The following is a 19,396-nucleotide window of genomic DNA, read 5'->3' as shown; positions in this document are numbered from 1 at the left end:
TCAGCTGTGTCTTGCCTGTGCAGAATTCTCTAATGATCTATTTAAGGAAAATCTTCTAAATACAGATCTTGGGCTTGTTTTCCATATCCCTTGAGTGAGAACATTTACCATGATGACTTCTTTAAAAATTTGGCAGGAGGCACCTCAGCTATGTATTCTGAGAGCTGTCTATGTAATTGACAGATAATTAAATGTTTTCTTATTTGTGGATCAAGGATTTTCTTTTTTGGTGAGGGACGGTGTCTTGTTCTGTCACCCAGGCTAATCTGCAGTGGCACAATCTCAGCTCACTACAACCTCTGCCTCCCGAGTTCAATTGTTTCTCCTGCAGCCTCCCAAGTAGCTGGGATTATAGGCATGTGCCACTGCATCCGGCTAATTTTTTGTATTTTTAGTGGAGATGGGATTTCACCATGTTGGCCAGGCTGGTCTTGAACTCCTGACCTCAAGTGATCCACCTGCCTCAGCCTCCCAAAGTTCTGGGATTACAGGCGTGAGCCACCGCGCCTGGCCAGGATTTTCTTAGTAATGGCTTTACCATTTCATTCACAACCTTCCTTGAGTTTAATTATTCTGCTAATTGTTGCTTATTGTTATATAATATTGCTTGATGTTACCAATGAAGAAATCATTTTGATGAAGTCCTTTGAGATACTTAGATAAATGTACAGATGCTGCTTGACCTATGATAGGGCAACATCCAGATAAATTTGTTGCAGATTGAAGATACAAGTCAAAAATGTTAGTATGCCTAATCTAACGAACAGCATCGCTTACTCTAGCCTACTTTAAACGTGCTCAGAACACTTATATTAGCCTACACTTGGGCAAAATCATCTAATATAAAGCCTATTTTGTTAGAATGTTGACTATCCCTGTAACTTACTGAATACTGTATCATGCACTATGTCAAAATTGCAATGGTTTCATGCCATTGTACAGTCAGCAAATCTTAGACTAAACCATCATAAATTGAGGATTGTCTGTAACAGTGTCTATGTCTTTTATAAGAAAGAAGTCTAAACTTCTGGAAAAGATTATTTTGGTTTGTTTTTAATCATTAATTCTCCTTCTTAACTTTAGTACTTGAGGGCTATGGGGACACACGCATCAACAATTAGTTGCAAGTCACTCATTCCGTCACGTTTTCAAAGGCCTGTCCACTATATAGGTGGTTTCAGTTAAGAGACACTCCAGATTCTGACATAAGCATTATAATGTTTTGATTCTGAATAATAATTGGAGAAAGCATGACTAACACTTATGGCAGTTTACTGTGTGCCAGGTTCCATGCTAACCCCTTTATGTGCAGTATTTCATTCAGTTCTCACAAAAATCCTGTGAAATACATATTGTTATTTCTTGTTTTTACCAATAAGGAAACTGAGGCAAGAGGCTGTCATTTGCTGGTGGTTACACAGCTAATGCATGCAAAGCCAGGAGGTGAACCCAGACTGTTGGTTGCAAAGCTGTTAACCATTAATATGCAGCATCTTCCAGTAAGTTTTAAAGCCAGGAAAGAGGGATGATGGCCTGTTGATGTGCTTGCTATCACACATGGACCAGTGGAGGGAGGCTCTATCTAAATCCTTTTAAAAATTTAAACTATGATCCCTCAGAAGCAGAGTGCTTAAATTTATCAATAAGCAGTGCTTCCAGTTTTAGCAGTATATACCTACCCCAGAGCTCCAGCAAAAAAATCAGGTCAGGTCTTTGGAGTAGATGTGTTTCCAGTTGACTCCTCATGGAGTAAAATCAGGTTCATGTAAGCCAACTTTAATGTGTGTTCACAGGCACATGAAAATTTACCACACCAATTCTGCAAATGCAGTTTTTTCATACACATATTAATTTATCCAGACAGTCAGTGCTGCCATTTTCTGCTTCATCAGTAGGTGTAATTAAAAGCAAGTATTCTTTGTAATTAATATGTTGATATTGCATTCTTACCTTTAACGCTTTGATCCAGAGTAATGTTCTGTCAGTACCACACTAATAACAATAAACTTATTTTTGTCTCTGAGAGGAGATTTAAAGCCACTGGTATGACCTAAGATTTTCCAAGAGCAGAGATAAAGTAGCATGTAAGAACTGATAGAGTAAGAAGTTGTTATTTCAAGAAGTTTCTACTTTTCTAATGGCATACCTCTTCTGTTTTATAAATTCAGCAACATGTTTTGATGAAAGCTCTTGTGAATGCAGTAGAGAGCTTTGATTCATGTAATTGCAAGATTTGGACCTTTCTGCGTATAATTCAGAAGATAAAAATGGGATAACAGAAACCATTTTGGAACATTAGCTGTAATTCTGTCTCTTTGAATGCCTTGTAAAAGAGAGTAATGTTTATTAATAATCTAAAGGAAATTGTTTTTTAAGTGACTCTTGTAAGAACTTGAGAATTAAATGTGAGAGGAACTAAGTGCTTTAAATTTCAGAACAGATGTAAACATCTCCCCCAGTTTCACGAAGGACATTTCACGTTTTCTTCTGGTTTTCTTCCAACACACAGTAACAGGCTGAGGATGGCAATAAAACAATGATGGGCAGGCAGCCAGAGGAAAACAGAAATAGTTAAATCAGAATTGCGGGATGGCGAGAAGGTGCGAAGATCCTCCGTGGGATATCTCCAGGGCGAGTCCTACTCTGTGTGGTTCTAAATAACTAAATAACCTCCACCCCCCAATGCCCCAGTTGAGATCCCATCAGTGCCAATGCAATGTGCATTTCTTTTGTTCCAGGGATAGTCTTTCATCTTTTACATTTCACTTTACTTACCCTGGCTCATAGCCCTTAGACACAGGAGTTCATACAACAATCTAAGTGGGAAAAAAAGATATAAAAGTGTACCTCTTGGGGTGAGTTCTGCTCACAATGAAAGCATAGTTACGAATCATCAGTATTAATATTAAAACAGAGACAGCTTGGGGCCACCGTAGGGTTCTGCCTTGATTCACTTACATTTAAATCACAAAAGGGCTGATAATTAGGGCAGTGCCTACCAAGGGAACTTAAAAGAAGAGTCAAGCTCGGAAGTTCTGTATTTATAAACCAACGTTACAACATTGCTCACCATAAGGGAAAAGCTTGCATCACTGTACTGGTTTTGATGTGCCCTCAGTCTGATATGGTTTGGCTATGTCCTCACCCAAATCTCATCTTGTAGTTCCCATAATCTCCACATGTTGTGGGAGGGACCCAGTGGGAGATAACTGAATCATGGGGGCAGTTTCCTTCATCCTGTCCTCGTGATATAGTAAGTGAGTTCTCACAAGATCTGATGGTTTTATAAGGGGCTTGCCCCCCTTTGCTTGGCACCTCTCCTTGCTGCCGCCATGTGAAGAAGGATGTGTTTGCTTCCCCTTCCAGCACGATTCTAAGTTTCCTGAGGCCGCCCCAGCCCTGCTGAACTGTGAGTCAATTAAACCTCTTTCCTTTATAAATTACCCAGTCTCAGATTTGTCTTTATTAGCATCATGAGAACAGGCTAATACACAGTTCAAAAAAGAAAAGCAGTGAAAACGGTATCAGGCACTAGCTTGGAAACTCAGCCCTCAGAGCATATTTGAGGACTGTGGTCTGACATGATGAACTTTTGCTTCTACTTTGTGCATTAGAACTGCGGTGAGCTGTCCTAAACACAGATGGTAGGAAATAGGCTGGCCTGTATGTCTCTGCCAGTCTCAGATGCTGATGAGCAGAGATATCAAGCCCCTGTGTGTGTGTGTATATATATATATATATTTGGGCGAAGTTTCAAAAGTAACATCAGAATGATCCCTTAGGAAAAGGATGCAAATCCTAGTTTAATCCTTCTGTGATCCTCTGTTTGAAAAATGATACTTTCTTACTCTGAACAACCCACTTCATTATAGATCACCAGTACTCTTAACTCCACTGAGCTCTGCTCCTCTTACTTTGTGACATCACATTTTCAAATCACATTTAGGTTTCATTTTAGTTCAGAATCATTCAATAATAAATTTGTAAGGAGCTACAATGGGCGGGGTCACTAATTTTTAAAAAATCACCGGTCTTTTTCTTCAGAATGTACAAACTTGCTTTCTGTAACTAATCTCTAAAATAAAATATCCTGATGTAGCCTACCTTTATTTTTTTGAGACAGAGTCTCACTCTGTTGCCCAGGCTGGAATGCAGTCATGTGATCTCAGCTCACCACAACCTCTGCTTCCTGGGTTTAAGGGATTCTTGCACCTCAGGCTCCCAAGTAGCTGGGATTACAGGTGTGCGCCACCACGCCCGGCTAATTTTTGTATTTTTAGTAGAGACAGGTTTTCGCCATGTTGACCAGGCTGGTCTCAAACTCCCGGCATCAAGTGATCTGCCCGCCTTGGCCTCCCAAAGTGCTGAGATTACCGGTGTGAGCCACTGTGCCTGGCCTGTTGTAGCCTACTTATTTAAGAATCAGAAGAATTCATCCCGCAAAGCCTTGGTTTATTTATGTCTTTCTTTAAATATGTTCTTTATACCTGCTTGTTTTCCCCTTATCTCAGAGGCTGACTCCTCCTCTATCTGACTTCCTAATTTCAAAGCCTACCTGCATTCTGCCCTAGGTCCTCTTCTTTACACTGTACACACGTAGGTGATCTGATCAGTCCCTGGCTTTGGACGTTATCTATGCACTGATGCTTTTTGAATTTATATCTCCAGCTACAATCTCTTTTCTGCCTCAGTTGTGTATGTCCAGCTGCTGGCTTAACAGATCCACATGGATAAATAGGCATCTCAAATTTAACAATTAAAATGTTTTATACCTCCTTCCTCCCTCCACCAAACCCATGGTCACCCTCAGAACTTCACTGTCTCCATAAATTAATAGACAGCACCTAATTCACCCACTGGTTTACTCTAAAACCTGGGTGTCTTCTTGATTCTGCCTTTCCTTGCACCTGACTCACAATCCATCAGTGTATCCAATTACTCTTAGAACAAACAGTTCTCAAATCAAGCCAACTGACAAACCTCCATGACTGTAATCTTAACCCAAGCCATCACCATCAACATCTGGACCAGTGTGGCACCCCCAGGCCTGCATTTTCTCTCTTTCCTTCCCCAGTCAGCAGGCAGTGATCTTTCTGAAGTGGAAGGCAGAACCTGGCACCCTCCACCCTGAAGGCCCCCCAGTCACTTCCTATTAGCTTTCTTTTTAATTGTGGGAAAACATATATAACATAAAATTTGCCACTTCAGCCTTTTTAAGTGGACAAGTCAGTGATATTAATAACATTCATGATATTGTGCAGCCATCAGCACTAAGCTACTTCCATATCTCTTTCATCACCCCACACAGAAGCTCCACACCCATTAAACAAAAGCTCACTGTGCCTCCCTTGCCCCATCTCTGGTAATTTATAATCTACTTTCTGTCTCTATGAATTTGCCAATTCTAGATATCTCTTGTAAGTGGAATTATATTAATATTTGTCCTTTTGTGTCTGGCTTATTTCATTTAGCATAATGTTTTCAAGATTCATTCATGTTGTGGTATGTATCAAGTTTTCTTTCCTTTTAAAGGCTGAATAATATTCCACTGTATGTCTATGCCACATTTTGTTATCTAGTCATCTGCTGATGGACGACTGGGTTGTTTCCACCTTTTGGCTATTGTGAATAATGCTTCTATGAAGATATACAAGTATCTGATTCCTTATTTTCCAATCCTTGGGGTATATACCCAGGAGTGAAATTGCTGGACTGTATGGTAGTTCTGTGTTTAATGTTTAGAGGACTACCAAACTGTATCCTACAGCAGCTGCACCATTTTACCTTCTTACCAGTAATAGTCATGCATTCACACAGGTCCCAATTTCTCCACATCTCCAACCAAAACTTGTTATTTTCTATTTTATAAGTTGTAGCCATCCTAATGGGTATGAAGTGGTATCTCATCATGTCTGGATTTATATTTCCCTAATTATTAATGGTGAGCATCTTTTCATGTGCTAATTGGCCATTAATATGTCTTTAGGTAAATGCCTGTTCAAATCCTTTGTCTACTTTTGAATTTGTTTGTCTGTTTTTTGTTGTTGAGTTGTAGGAGCTCTTTATATATTCTGGATATTACTGTTTATAGTAGTCTCTTATAATCCTTTTTATTTCTGTAAAGACTTTAGTAATATTCTCTTTCATTTCTGAATTTAGTAATTTGACTATTCTCGCTTATTTTCTTAGTCTAAAGTTTTGTTGATTTTATTGGTCTTTTCAAAAAGTCAACTTTTGGTTTTATTTTTTCCATTATTTTCCTATTCTCTATTTCATTGATCTCTGCCCTAGTCCTTACTTCCTTTCATTTGCTACCTTTTAGCTTAGTTTGTTTTTTTTCCATAATGTTTTAAAGTGGAAGGTAAAGTTACTGACTTTAGATCTTGCTTCTTTTTTAATGTAGGAATTTATTGATACAAATTTCCCTCTGAGCCCTGCTTTTGTTGTATTCCATAAGTTTTGGTATGTTGTGTTTTTACTTTTATTCACCTCAAAGTGTTTCCTAATTTTCTTTGTGATTTCTTCTTCGACCCGTTGATTATTTAAGAGTATATTGTTGCATTTTTATATATTCGTGAATTTTCCAGTTTTCATTCTCGTTGATTTCTAATTTTATTCCTTTATGATTGGAAAAGCTACTTTGTATGATTTCTGTCTTTTCAAACTTATGGACACTTGTTTTGTGACCTAACAGGTGGTCTGTCCTGCAGAAGGTTCCATGTACACGTGAGGAGAATGTGTATTCTGAAGTTGAGTACCTCCTGTCATTCTTAGAATAGAATCCAGACTTCTCACTGTAGCTGTAAATCCCTACAGGAATTGACCCCAAACAGCGCTTCTGGCGTAAAATCCCTCCATGCTTCCCCTAGCTCTTGCTTAGTATTTTTGACTGACTTATTAATTAACATAATCTTTAGTGTAATGATAATAATGTATCTTTTGATAGCAGGTGAAACAAGTACAATGTATCTTTGTGGAACGTTTTTAAATATGTGGAATAATCTTGTACATGAGTATGCAGAGCAGCACTATTCACAAGAGCCAAAGCTGGGAAAACCAAGATGCCCATCATCTGAGAAACGGCTAAACAAAATGTGGTGTATCTATACAATGGAATATTATTCAGTCATTAAAAATGAAGCTCTGATACAAGCTACACCATGGATGAACCTTTAAAACATTATACTAAGTGAAAGAAGCCGGACATAAAAGGCTGTATAATACTGTATATCCATTTATATGACATATGCAGAATAGGCAAATCCATAGAGACAGAAAACAGATTAGGGCTTGCCAGGGGCTGGAGGGATGGGGGAAAGAGAGTGACCACTTAATGGGTATGGGGTTTCCTTTTGGGGAGATAAGAATGTTCTGGAATTAGTGGTGATGGTGGCATAACATTGTGAATGTATTCAGCTTCTTAATAGTAAATCTTATGTCTATTTTACTATAATTTAAAAAATCAGTTCAATTTAAAAAATGTAGATATGGATATAAGTGGAAGACCAAACAGAACAAGTTTTTTTTGGAAATAATATTTCTTTTGGTTATTGAAAAAGAAACATAGTCGTAAGACTAAAGTCTAAAATTTAAAAAACATAAATGATGAAGGCTTCTTCTTCACATGTATCCAGTGTCAGAGTGCTTGGTATAAAGTGTATTTTACAAATTCAACTATTTTGTTTATTGGCAGACTCTATAGTGGTACATCTGGAATTCATATGTTGAGTGTTACATAGATATTTTTGCTTAACCAGTTTAGATTAACAAGATAAAGCTTACACTCCAGAACTGTATGCTTGTCTCAGTTAAGATTGAAGAGAGCTCTTTGTTAATAATTTTTTAAAGAACATGACTAGAAATAGATTCATCATCAGGTTTTAATTTTGTTAAACTTTTGATTTGGGCTTTTTGGTGGTGCTGGTGCTGGTAGAAGAGCACAGAAAGCAATGGATTGAATTGTAGTTTACTTGACAAATATGAAAGTCAAAGATAAAATATTTCAGTGAAAAATATTTTTAAATGTCTCATTTTTGTGCTTATATTTCAGTACTTATTGCTAATTGAATTGCATGTGTCAAAACATAGTCACCAATAAGTAAAAATGCTTGCATTTCCAATTACATTGGAGTTGCCAGAGTGATATGTTATACAGCAGGAAACCAGATGTGTTATTTTCATGTGCTAAACTCTCTAATGAAAACATAAGGCATTAATGAAATCTCAAAGGTGCAAGCCCAGACAGAAAGCATAATTAGTTCATTTACAACTTGATCTTCCCTACTACATTTATTTAATGCTCATTTTATGATACCATATAGACCTTTAAAATAACACTTAAAAATGAAGTTTATAAGCCATGTGTTGTTTTTTACTGTAATAAAATTCAATAGCCTCCTTAATCTAAGGTTTAGATACAACAGGTTGGATTTGTAAAGTCATGCTTGTGTTTTAAATTAGATCAAGCTATGTTGTATGTGTTAGCTGATTAACTAGAATATACTGGTCTACACAGATCTGAACCAGTAATCCTTCACACTATAGTCTATTTTTTTTTTTTTAATCTTAATGGTTGGAAAGAACATAGCATGCTTAAAAAAAAAAAAAAAAAAAAAAAAAAAAATAAAAAAAAAAAAAAAAAAAAAAAAAAAAAGCCTAAGTTTTAAGAGTCAAACTAACCTGAGCTCAGATCTAGATCCAGCCACCTAATGGTGGTTTGGCATGAAAAAGTATTTACAGATACATATCAACTTCTCCATCTATGAGATCCTTTCTGCACAGGGTTATTACAGCGCCCAGAAAGTGGGTATGTAGGGGCTGGCCCCTGCACATGTGGTTATATGGTAGCTGTGATGGTGTTGATGATAATTCAGCTAACTTTCTACAAAAGACAAATACAGGCTCCTGTGGTTAACTGCTCTCTAGGCACTCAGTGTTTTCTCCATACCTCTGTCTACTGTTGGAGGGGAGTAAGTAAAAATGTCACATTAATATGACTAATTTGGTAAAATGATATGAATGCTTAACTGTCCCATTATCCAGCTCACCTGATAGTTTCTGAAACTGGTACCAAAGCACTTGTGTTGGAAGAAGCGGTTCACCTCCTGAAGGTCTTCCCCTTTTCTTCTTTGGGCATTCATTATAAATCAGTGATCATTTTATATAGATTGTTAACTAAGATTACATTTGGCATATAATAAGATCCTTCTGTGATGACTCCATGAAGCGCTACTTAAAATGGACTAGAGAAGGCTAAGTTTTTGTTTGATATTCGTTCCCAGGATGTGGTCAGTGGTCTACATGGATTATCTATTGATATATATCTGAGCCACCCTTGCTCTCTCATGCGTGGCCTGATTAACTGCAAAAAGTAAGAGCATGCAAACAAAACTGTTCTTTGCTCCAGCTGTTCCCATCTGCATTGTCATTAGCGACACAGCCCAAGGTGGAAGGTGATTAGACAACCAATGAACACATCATTGGCATAATCTCATCTTATTGATTGGACAAGTCCCCATTAAGTCACCTTTCTGGAATACTTGGGGTTTTTCCTTTTCTTTCATAGACATTCATTCATTCCATCATTTAACACATATTTATCAGGCACCAGCTATGTGCCAGGAACCCTTAAAATAGATGTTAAAAATATAAGCAAAACTCCCTGTCCTTTCTCTGGGAGGTGTAATTGGCTAGGATAAATACTAACCTGCTGTAACAAAGAGACCCAGAAATATCGTGGCCTAAGTAAGATAGAAGTTTCTCTCTCTCGTATTTAGCAGTTCAGCCTCGGAAAGCAGCTCTGCGTCAGGATGTCTCAGAGCCCAGCTTCCTGCCCCCTGTGCTAAACCAGCCTTAGACATCTGCTTCCCACAGAGGATCAAGGCTTGGCTGCTGCATTCACCTCCCAGCTCACAGTGAGGGGCAAGTCTAGGTCAAACAATGGCTCCCTAAGTGAAGCTGACCCACACATAACCCACACCCCTTCTGCCCACTTTCCTCCCCATTGACTCTAACCTGGACATGGTCAGGCTCAGCTGCAGTGTGGCTTCTTGCTGGACCTAGCTTAACCATGAGCCTTGTGGGTGTGTTTGAGAAGCAGGGTGGGATCTCCAGCTCCTACGTTCGGAGAGAATGACAGTGAACCAAACAAGTAAAGTACACAAAATGTCAGATGATCGGCAGTGCTGTGAAGGAAGAGAAAGCAGGGCAGTGGGTAGGAAGTGCTGGGGAGAAACTGCAATTTTAAATAGATTGATGGGAAGCCTCACTGAGGTGGTGACATTTGCGGAAGGACTCCGGCAGCTGAGGTGCAGTCCTTGCGGCAGTCTAGGGGAGCACTGCAGACAGAGGCACTGCCAGGTGAGGAAGATCTGTGGGAGGGGCAGGGAGTGTGTTGCGGGATTTGCTTGTAGTGGGGGGCACGTGCTTTGGACATGGTGAGTTGAGATGCATCTTTATCCACGTGGAGGTGCCAAGTAGGCTGTGGGATGTATGACTGTGGAGTTCAGGAGAGCAGATCAGACTGGAAAGAAAATTTCAGAGTAGTGAAATCCAGTATCCTACTTCATCTTTCATGTAAATGCCATGCTCATTTCTGCAGGGAGAGCACAGCCAGGCCACAGTGGCCACGGGACTTTCTGGGCAGCAGAACTGTTGGAGTATGCCTGGCAGCTGGTTCTGCAGGAGCTCACCTGCCCCAGTAGAATGTTCAGGCCCTTCTGCCTCGGTGGGTCTTGGTGTCTGCATGAGCTGTGGAAAAAAAGTCTTGTTTGTGGCCAGGGTGGAAAGTGGCAAGAGCCAGGTTTTGGACAACAGTTCCCTTCCTCCCAAGCAGCCCCGCCTGAATGGGGCCCTTTGTTAGGAAAATTCTCCAGGAAGAAGGATGTTTTGTTGAGCAGGTTTTTAAACATTGCATAGTAGGAAGTTGGAGAGGTTAAGCAAGTAGGGAGTAGCATTAGAAGGCAGAGGAGGGAGCCTGGCAAGCCCAGGCAGAGTCCAGCTGTGACTGCCTGTGCGCATCCTTCCCATTTCCCTCCTTACTGGGCCCTTTCCAGATGCAGTCACCTCCACAGAATGCCCCCCGCCCCTGCCCCAGGACACCCAGTCATTGTTCAGCATGCTCACTGCCCCCACGTCTGATCACGGTGGCCCGTCATGCAGACACCAAGACCCACGGTGAGGCGGAGGACCCCGAACATCTCTGTGGACAGGTGAACTCCTGTGGAACCAGCTGCCATGCACACTGGGGCAGCTCTGCTGTCTGGAAAGCCCTGTGACTGCTCTGTGGCCTGGCTGAGTTCTCCCCACAGAAATGAGCAGGGCCTTTACATAAACAAACCTGAGCTGTACTTTGGTTATCATTACCCGACAGAGTGTTTTGATCTCAGAAGCTACCTGCATCTGTGGAGCAGTGCAGTCTACTAGAGGGGCTCAGAAGGCCTGAATCTGGTTTTCAAGCTGCCTCTGCTTTTCTATGTAACCTTGAGCATGTGACTCAAGGTGTTGATTTTCTTGGGTATCAAATGAAGCTCATCAATGAACGCTCACCACTTAGTGAGGAGGGTGAGGCACTGAAGGTGTGTTAGAAGCTGTGTCTACAGAAGCTAGTGTGCACGTTTTAGCCACCTCTGTGGCTTGCAAATAGGTTCCTCATTTGCAGCATCTGAGAAGTTGCTCTTGCCTTTGTCCAGTGTGACAAGTCTCTCCAATATATGTGTTTCAAGGCTTTCCAGCTATGCTTAGGGGATGGAATGTGGGGAGAGGATGTGGATTTCTGCACCTTGGTCTACTCCAAAGAAGTTCAGATGGGACTTTATAAAAACACTTGCCAGATTTGCTGGAGACCTCCATTTCCTTTTCTTCTATTCAGATTTTCCTCCAACTGTTGTAATGCCTTGTAGGATGTCGTACTCATAATAGACACTCAGGACATAATTGTTCAGTTGAGTTGAACTCCTAAGGAGATGCATAATATAAAATTGAACCCGTGTAATGTAGGTAAAATATAAGCCTGAAGGAAAACAGTCCTTGCTCTGAAGTAAATTGCTAAAGGGTAGTGCTAAGATTATGGTGGAATTTAATAACTTAATTGGTTAGTATAAGAAATATTTTGTATTCCAGAAAAGTTAAAAATTTTCCAAGGCATATGGACATTCCTATTTCCACTTCTTCAGAAGTGCTTTTGGAATCCTAATAAGATACGGGCAGAATTCCTGGCTGGCATTCAGTCTGCTTAGTGAACTAGAACGTGGCATTTAGTCAAGGCATGTGAGTGGAAAGAATCTTTCATCTCAGTATCATTGCCACAGGTTAGCAAAACAATACCTTTTCCTTTAGTGTAGATAAGTTCTTTTCTTAGAAATTATCAGCAATATCTCAATTAACAAAAACTTTATAGAGTGGAAGCCACTTTATATAGCTAGTATAAATCTGCCCCCCGAGCTTCTTATTTTTGGTTTTGTTTTGTTTTTGTTTTTGTTTTTTTGCTGCTCAAGTCACAAAGAATTATAACAAAATAGTTTTTTTACTAGAAACTAAAAAGAATTAGTTTCTAGAGCTGTTCTAAAATCAACTGATATTCAGTCCAATCTCCTATTTATGCCTGCATTGCTGTATGTGACAAAGCTAAAAATGATGAACCCATTTCCTAGAAAAAAAGAACGTTTGCTCTAAGTGTTACCGTAAACTCGTACATATAAACAAGAATGAAGAAGGCAGTTTCCAGAGCCCTACTTCCCATGAGGACTCTCTGAGGGTGTTTGAATCAATAAGATGCCTGTTGTTATTTAGGTGTCAAAAATCAAGAAGTAAAACTTGTATATTTTTCTTGTTCATCTTTAGATGTCACTGCCTGGAAATGTATGCAGAAGGGGCATATCGGATGTACTTTTCCTTTAAAATTGATATTACTGTGGCAACTGGATATCATTGACATTACAGTATTGTGTCCTATAGTATTAGATATGTGTTAACAAGACATGTTTAGAGAACATAAATTCTGAGTTACAAACTACCACATTAAGAAGAAAATCTCCACTTTGGGGACATTTTAACCTATCTGTAAGTTAGAGACAGTTCCTTTTATATTAAGGAAAATAAGTTAATGAATGTATTTTAGAAGGATTTTAAACAATAAGAACTTAAAGGATTCCAATTATGATACAACTTTAACCCAGAATCCCTATTCTTACCAGGATTTTTCTGAATATCCAGTTTTGTGTCAACTGATGAGCTTAATGGTTACAACAGTTGGGAACTTTGAAGTCCTCCACTCAAATCATGCATTAAGCTTCATTTTTACAACAGCTATTGCTAAAACCCCATATTGTGTAGGGCTGGGTTATTTGACCAAAAATTTAAGCTAAGGAGACTATTCTCCGTCTGAAGTGAATGCCTTCCTCACCAATGTAAATGACAGCTTCCCACAGCTTCGCCATTTGGTCCAGATGGATAATGCTTTCATTTCCAAGTCACTTCCCCTTCTCTGTGGCTGCTATTTCAACTTGCGTGGGATGCAAGTTCCTCTCCAGTTATGCATTTTCAGTGTTTGCACAGCTGTGCTTGTGCTCATGTGTCCTTTTGTGACTCTGTCCACTGATAGAGGCTGTTTCAGATTAGATTTAATCTCTATCAGGTCAGGGGTGTAACTTTTTTTTAGCTTGCTGTATAATGAACATTTAGTGTGTGCTGTTTGCTTATTATAGTGTTCTATAGAGTTAGAAGTGATGAAATATATTTTGTGAATATTAAACATGTTTACAAATAAATGTCCTTTAAAATGTATGATTGGATTATGAGCCTTATTCATCTAAGCCCAAAACATATGGTGTGTGTGCCTTCCCAGGTGGCAATAAGAGACTTTTATATGTGTGGCCTAGAATCACTGAGACTGGAAATACCAAGACTCGTGCTCCAAGATGATAGTTCCTGCTCTCCTGTTTTTATGATTCAGTAATATTAACCCAAGTGTTTCTCTCTAGCTGTAGCCTCAAGTATCATACAATCTTATTGGGAGTGAGGGGTGTGTAGCCAGGGAGAAGGAGAAAGGCACCAGATGACAAACTGGCTTGTGTTTAGGTGCCATCTTGTACAAATATAGACACAGACCTTCAATCTCTAGAGTTGCAGTGTCCATTATGATAGCCATTGGCCACATGTGGCTACTGAGCATTTGAAGTGTGGCTAGTCTGAATTGAGATGAGCTGTGTCTTTAAAACCACACCGGATTTTGAAATTTTAATACAAAATAGAGAATGCAAAATATGTCATTAACAATTTTTATATTGAATACATATTGAAATGCAATATTTAAGCTATATTGGCTAAGTAAAATAGACTAAAGTTAATTTTACCTGTTTCTTCTTCTTTTTTTATTTTTTTTTCTTGAGACAGAGTCTCGCTCTGTCGTCCAGGCTGGAGCGCAGTGGTGCAATCACAGCTCACTGCAGCTTCGTAGGCTCAAGGGATCCTCTCAACTCAGCCTCCCAAAGTGCTGGGATTACAGGCATGAGCCACCGCACCTTGCCTCTCTTTTACATTTTAAATTTGGTTTCTAGACAACCTGAAATGACATGTGAAGCACACATTATACCTCTACCTGGGGTAATCTTCAGTCGAGGGGAGGCTCCTGTAGTGAGCGGCACCTGCCGGGGAAGCAGAGTGAGGGCCCCTCAGCTCACTCAGGGCATCTGCTTGGGAAAGAGAAAATGTAACTGCCCCTCTATGTAGATTCATGCCCCTTTTAAATCCATTTCTCTCAGATTATTTTGGGGTTAGTTAAGTAGGATATGCTGTTTAACTGCACTGGATATAGATCTCTGATTTAAATGAGTTTGTTTATCCTGGTACCCTCAGGATAGTTTTAAAATGTTAATTACTATCATCATCATTACAGTGGCTAATGATTCTACAGCACAGCCAGTCCCACACACTTTACATAACGCATGAGCCAGTCACTATTATTACCTCCATTTGAACAGATGGCAACTTGAGACTCAAGTCAGTGTCTCAAGGTCACACAGGTAGAGGTTGACCTAGGTAGGCCATGGGGTTCAGAATCTGCCCTGAACCACAAAGCAGTACTGCCCTCTAAAATAACATCTATTTCTTGACTTTCTTAGCACATGACTATGCCGGCCTTTCCATAGTATAATAACAGTATTAGTCTTTTCTCCAAAACTTAGGTGTTTTCCAGTAGTAACAGCTAAGGCATTCAGAGATGTTTACTGTCTCAAAAATTGGGGTCTACTGTAAGGTTCTGGATGATCCAACTCCTTGTTTTCCCCCTAAAGTTGCCCCAAAAAGCATACATGCATTCAGTCTGCTTAAAAATGTGGTGTAATTCCAATTAAATAAAAAAAATTAGTTCCCTGCCACATGCCAGGTACTGGGCAACCAGAGATAAAGATGACAGACCCCCAGCTCACAAAGAATTCTGCTCTGGTGGAGCTGAAGGCAGATTCTAGTAACACAATGTGTTGAGGATTTTGTGTCCATAGTGCTGTGGGAACAGAGGAGAGGGACACCCAGCACATTGTGGGGTGCCGGGTAAAGGTGTCCCACTAAAGACATCTTCTGGGTGGAGGGGGTGCTTGAGCCATCTTTAAATATCTCATGCTGGTTTTCTCACAGCATGGGAAGGCCACTGGTAAGGGTGCCTGCCAGCTTCACCATAAACACTGCATCTGCGGTTGTTCAGAGCGTGCTGACCCCATTCCTGTGGTTTCAGGTGCCAGCAAGGTCAACCTCGTGAAGATCGCGTCCACGGCCTCCAGCCCTCGGGACACAGCGCTAGCTGCCGTCATCTGCAGCGCTCTGGCCACTGTCCTGCTGGCCCTGCTCATCCTCTGCGTCATCTATTGTAAGAGACAGTTTATGGAGAAGAAACCCAGCTGTAAGTTTTGAGCTCATCACATTTCTTAGCATTTAGGGGAAGGGCATTTATTACTATTGTCGTACAAGTGTTCCACAAGAGACTTGGCCGAGACAGCACCAGTGAGCTGTGAAAGAACACAGGGCACAAGAAACACAGGTGATCCCTGAACAGCAGATGGCTAAGAGAACAGTTAAGAATCCACACGTCAGTGTTGACTCCCCAAAAACTTAACTACTAATAGCCTATTGTTGACGGGAAGCCTTACTGATAAACAGTCGGTTAATACATCTTGTTTATTATATGTTTCTTTGGGGTTTTTTTTGTTTTTTTGGAGACAGAGTCTGGCTCTGTCACCCAGGCTGTAGGGCAGTGGTGTGACCTCAGCTCATGGCAACCTCTGCCTCCCGAATTCAAGTGATTCTCCTGCCTCAGCCTCCGGAGTAGCTGGGACTACAGGCGCCCGCCACCACGCCTGGATAATTTTTGTATTTTTAGTAGAAACGGGGTTTCACCGTGTTGGCCAGGCTGGTCTCGAACTCCTGACCTCGTGATCCGCCTGCCTCAGCCTCCCAAAGTGCTAGGATTACAGGTGTGAGCCACTGCACCGGCCTATTATATGTATTATGCCCTGTATTCTTACATTAAAGTAAGCTAGAGAAAAGAAAATGTTACTAAGAGAATCGTAAGGGAGACAAAATAGATTTACTCTTCATTAAGTGAAAGTGGATCACTGTAGAGGCCTTCATCCTCATCATCTTCATGCTGAGTGGGCTGAGGAGGAGGAGGAGGGGGGCTGGCCTTGGTGTCTCAGCGTGGCAGAGGCTGAAGAAAATCTGTGTATAAGTGACCTGCGCAGTTCAAACCCGCATTGCTCAAGGGTCGTCTGTAGAACTCACTGAGGTTGCACAGCTTTGCAAGGAGACTCACAAGGCTGTGATGTCCCTGCGCCACTAGGCAAAAATAAAAATCATTCTCAGTAATGGCAACATTAGTACCCTACAGTTTGAACTTTCTTAACAAATTATTTCATGTTTGCGCTTCCATGTAAGAAGAAGTCATCGAACATTGGAAGGATAGCTGACTTGTTCTTTAAAAATACAAAAGCTAGAATGGCAGAGGTCTGCATTGGATGTTTACAGGACTCCGCTAGAGAGGAGACTGTGTTCCCTGACAGAGTTCTCACCCCTCATTTAGGGTCTCTGCGCTCGCAGGACATTCAGTACAACGGCTCTGAGCTGTCGTGTTTTGACAGACCTCAGCTCCACGAATACGCCCACAGAGCCTGCTGCCAGTGCCGCCGGGACTCAGTGCAGACCTGCGGTAAGTTCAGCAGGGAAGTGCCCTTAGGAGGACTGGAGGTGCACAGAAGCTGAAGCAGCAAGAATTGGTCCTGGTTTATTCATCTCACAGCGAGGTGGCTGTGTTGAGTCTTCTGGTTAAAACTAATCTTGTTAAATTGTTCTCCACCATCTCCTGTTGGTTTGGGTGTTTCGAGTGTCTTAAGTATTAAAAAGGAAATAAGCATCTCGTTAAAATTCTAGAATTTTTCAGCAACTTTTGGGTCATGTTTGTCTTTCTTGTTTTGAGTCAGTTTATTTAAAATCACAGTAACCTTTGGTAGAGTAGGATTTTATATCCTTTGCTGTCTGGTTGATTCAAACCAAACACTAATATGCCTATTTTAAAAATATGTCTATTTTAAATATATATCTATTTTTAGAATTTCTTAAAGAAGAGAGAGTTGAGAAGTCCATTTCAAGGTTTTACACAAACCATAATTGCCCCTTGGACTATTGACACATTGAAAGTTTAGGAAAGTAATTCAAAGGGAAACTGGTCTCTAACTGGGGCAAATAGGGGCAAAGGCAATACCAACTTTTTCAAACTTTTATTTTAGGTTTGGGGGTACATGTGCAGGTTTGTTATATAGGAAAACTCATGTTACACGTTTATTTTACAGATTATTTAATTACTCAGGTATTAAGCCTAGTACCCAATAGTTACTTTTTCTGCTCCTCTCCCTCCTCCCACACTCCACCCTCAAGTAGACCCCATTGTGTGTTGTTCCCTTCTTTGTGTTCATGTGCTCTCATCATTTAGCTCCCGCTTATAAGTGAGAACATGTGGTATTTGGTTTTCTGTTCCTGCCTTAGTTTACTGAGGTAATGGCCTCCAGCTCCATCCATGTTCCCACAAAAGACACGATCTCATCCCTTTTTATGGCTGCATAGTATTCCATGGCGTATATATACCACATTTTCTTTATCCAGTCTGTAACTGATAGGCATTTAGGTTGATTCCATGTCTTTGCTATTGTGAATAGTGCGGCAGTGAACATTCATGTGCATGTGTCTTTATGGTGGAGTGATTTATATTCCTCTGGGTATATACCCAGTAATGGGATTGCTGGGTCAGGTGGTAGTTCTGCTTTTAGCTCTTTGAGGAATTGCCACACTGCTTTCCACAATGGTTAAACTAAGTTAGACTTCCACCAACAGTGTGTAAGCATTCCCTTTACTCTGCAACCTTGCCAGCATACGTTATTTTTTGACTTTTTAATAATAGTCATTCTGACTGGCGTGAGATGGTATCTCATTGTGGTTTTCATTTGCATTTCTCTAATGATCAGTGCTGTTGAGCTTTTTTTCATATGCTTGTTGGCCACATGTATGTCTTCTTTTGAGAAGTGTCTGTTCATGTCCTTTGCCCAGTTTTTGATGGGGTTATTTTTCTCTTGTAAATTTAAGTTCCTTATAGATGCTGTATATTAGACCTTTATCGGATGCATAATTTGCAAACATTTTCTCCCATTCTGTAGGTTGTCTGTTTACTCTGATGATAGTTTCTTTTGCTGTGCAGAAGGTGTTAAGTTTAATTAGATCTCATTTGTCAATTTTTGCTTTTGTTGTGATTGCTTTTGATGTCTTTGTCATGAAATCTTTGCCCATTCCTATGTCCAGGATGGTATTGCCTAGGTTTTCTTCCAGGGTTTTATAGTTTTGGTTTTTACATGTAAGTCTTTAATCCATCTTGAGTTGATTTTTGTATATGGTGTAAAGAAGGGGGCCGGGCGCTGTGGCTCACGCTTGTAATCCCAGCACTTTGGGAGGCCGAGGCGGGCGGATCACGAGGTCAGGAGATCAAGACCACAGTGAAACCCCGTCTCTACTAAAAATACAAAAAATTAGCCGGGCGTGGTGGCGGGCGCCTGTAGTCCCAGCTACTCAGAGGCTGAGGCAGGAGAATGGCGTGAACCCGGGAGGCGGAGCTTGCAGTGAGCCGAGAGTGCGCCACTGCACTCCAGCCTGGGCGACAGAGCAAGACTCCGTCTCAAAAAAAAGAAAAGAAAAAAAAAAAAAGAAGGGGTCCAGTTTTAATCTTTGGCATATGGCTAGACAGTTATCCCAGGATTTATTGAACAGGGAGTCTTTCCCCATTGCTTTTGTCAGTTTTGTTGAAGATCAGATAGTTGTACGTGTGTGGTCTTATTTCTAGGCTCTCCATTCTATTCCATTGGTCTAT

General features: G+C 40.5%; 1 protein-coding gene across 1 annotated transcript in view; it reads left to right on the top strand.

The window, feature by feature from the left end:
* Positions 1–19,396, top strand: part of TNFRSF19 (TNF receptor superfamily member 19) — a 93,069-nt gene that overhangs the window by 60,234 nt on the left and 13,439 nt on the right. Inside the window, exons 6-7 of the mRNA XM_032150657.2 lie at positions 15,728–15,892; positions 17,069–17,194. Of these exons, the coding sequence (XP_032006548.1) occupies positions 15,728–15,892; positions 17,069–17,194 (291 nt within the window). The remainder of the gene's footprint in view (positions 1–15,727; positions 15,893–17,068; positions 17,195–19,396) is intronic.

This window comes from Hylobates moloch, unplaced genomic scaffold, assembly GCF_009828535.3.
Source record: "Hylobates moloch isolate HMO894 unplaced genomic scaffold, HMol_V3 SCAFFOLD_4, whole genome shotgun sequence".
NCBI lineage: Eukaryota > Metazoa > Chordata > Mammalia > Primates > Hylobatidae > Hylobates > Hylobates moloch.
Note: the sequence above shows the minus strand (reverse complement) of the source record. Positions and strands in the feature narration are given on the sequence as shown.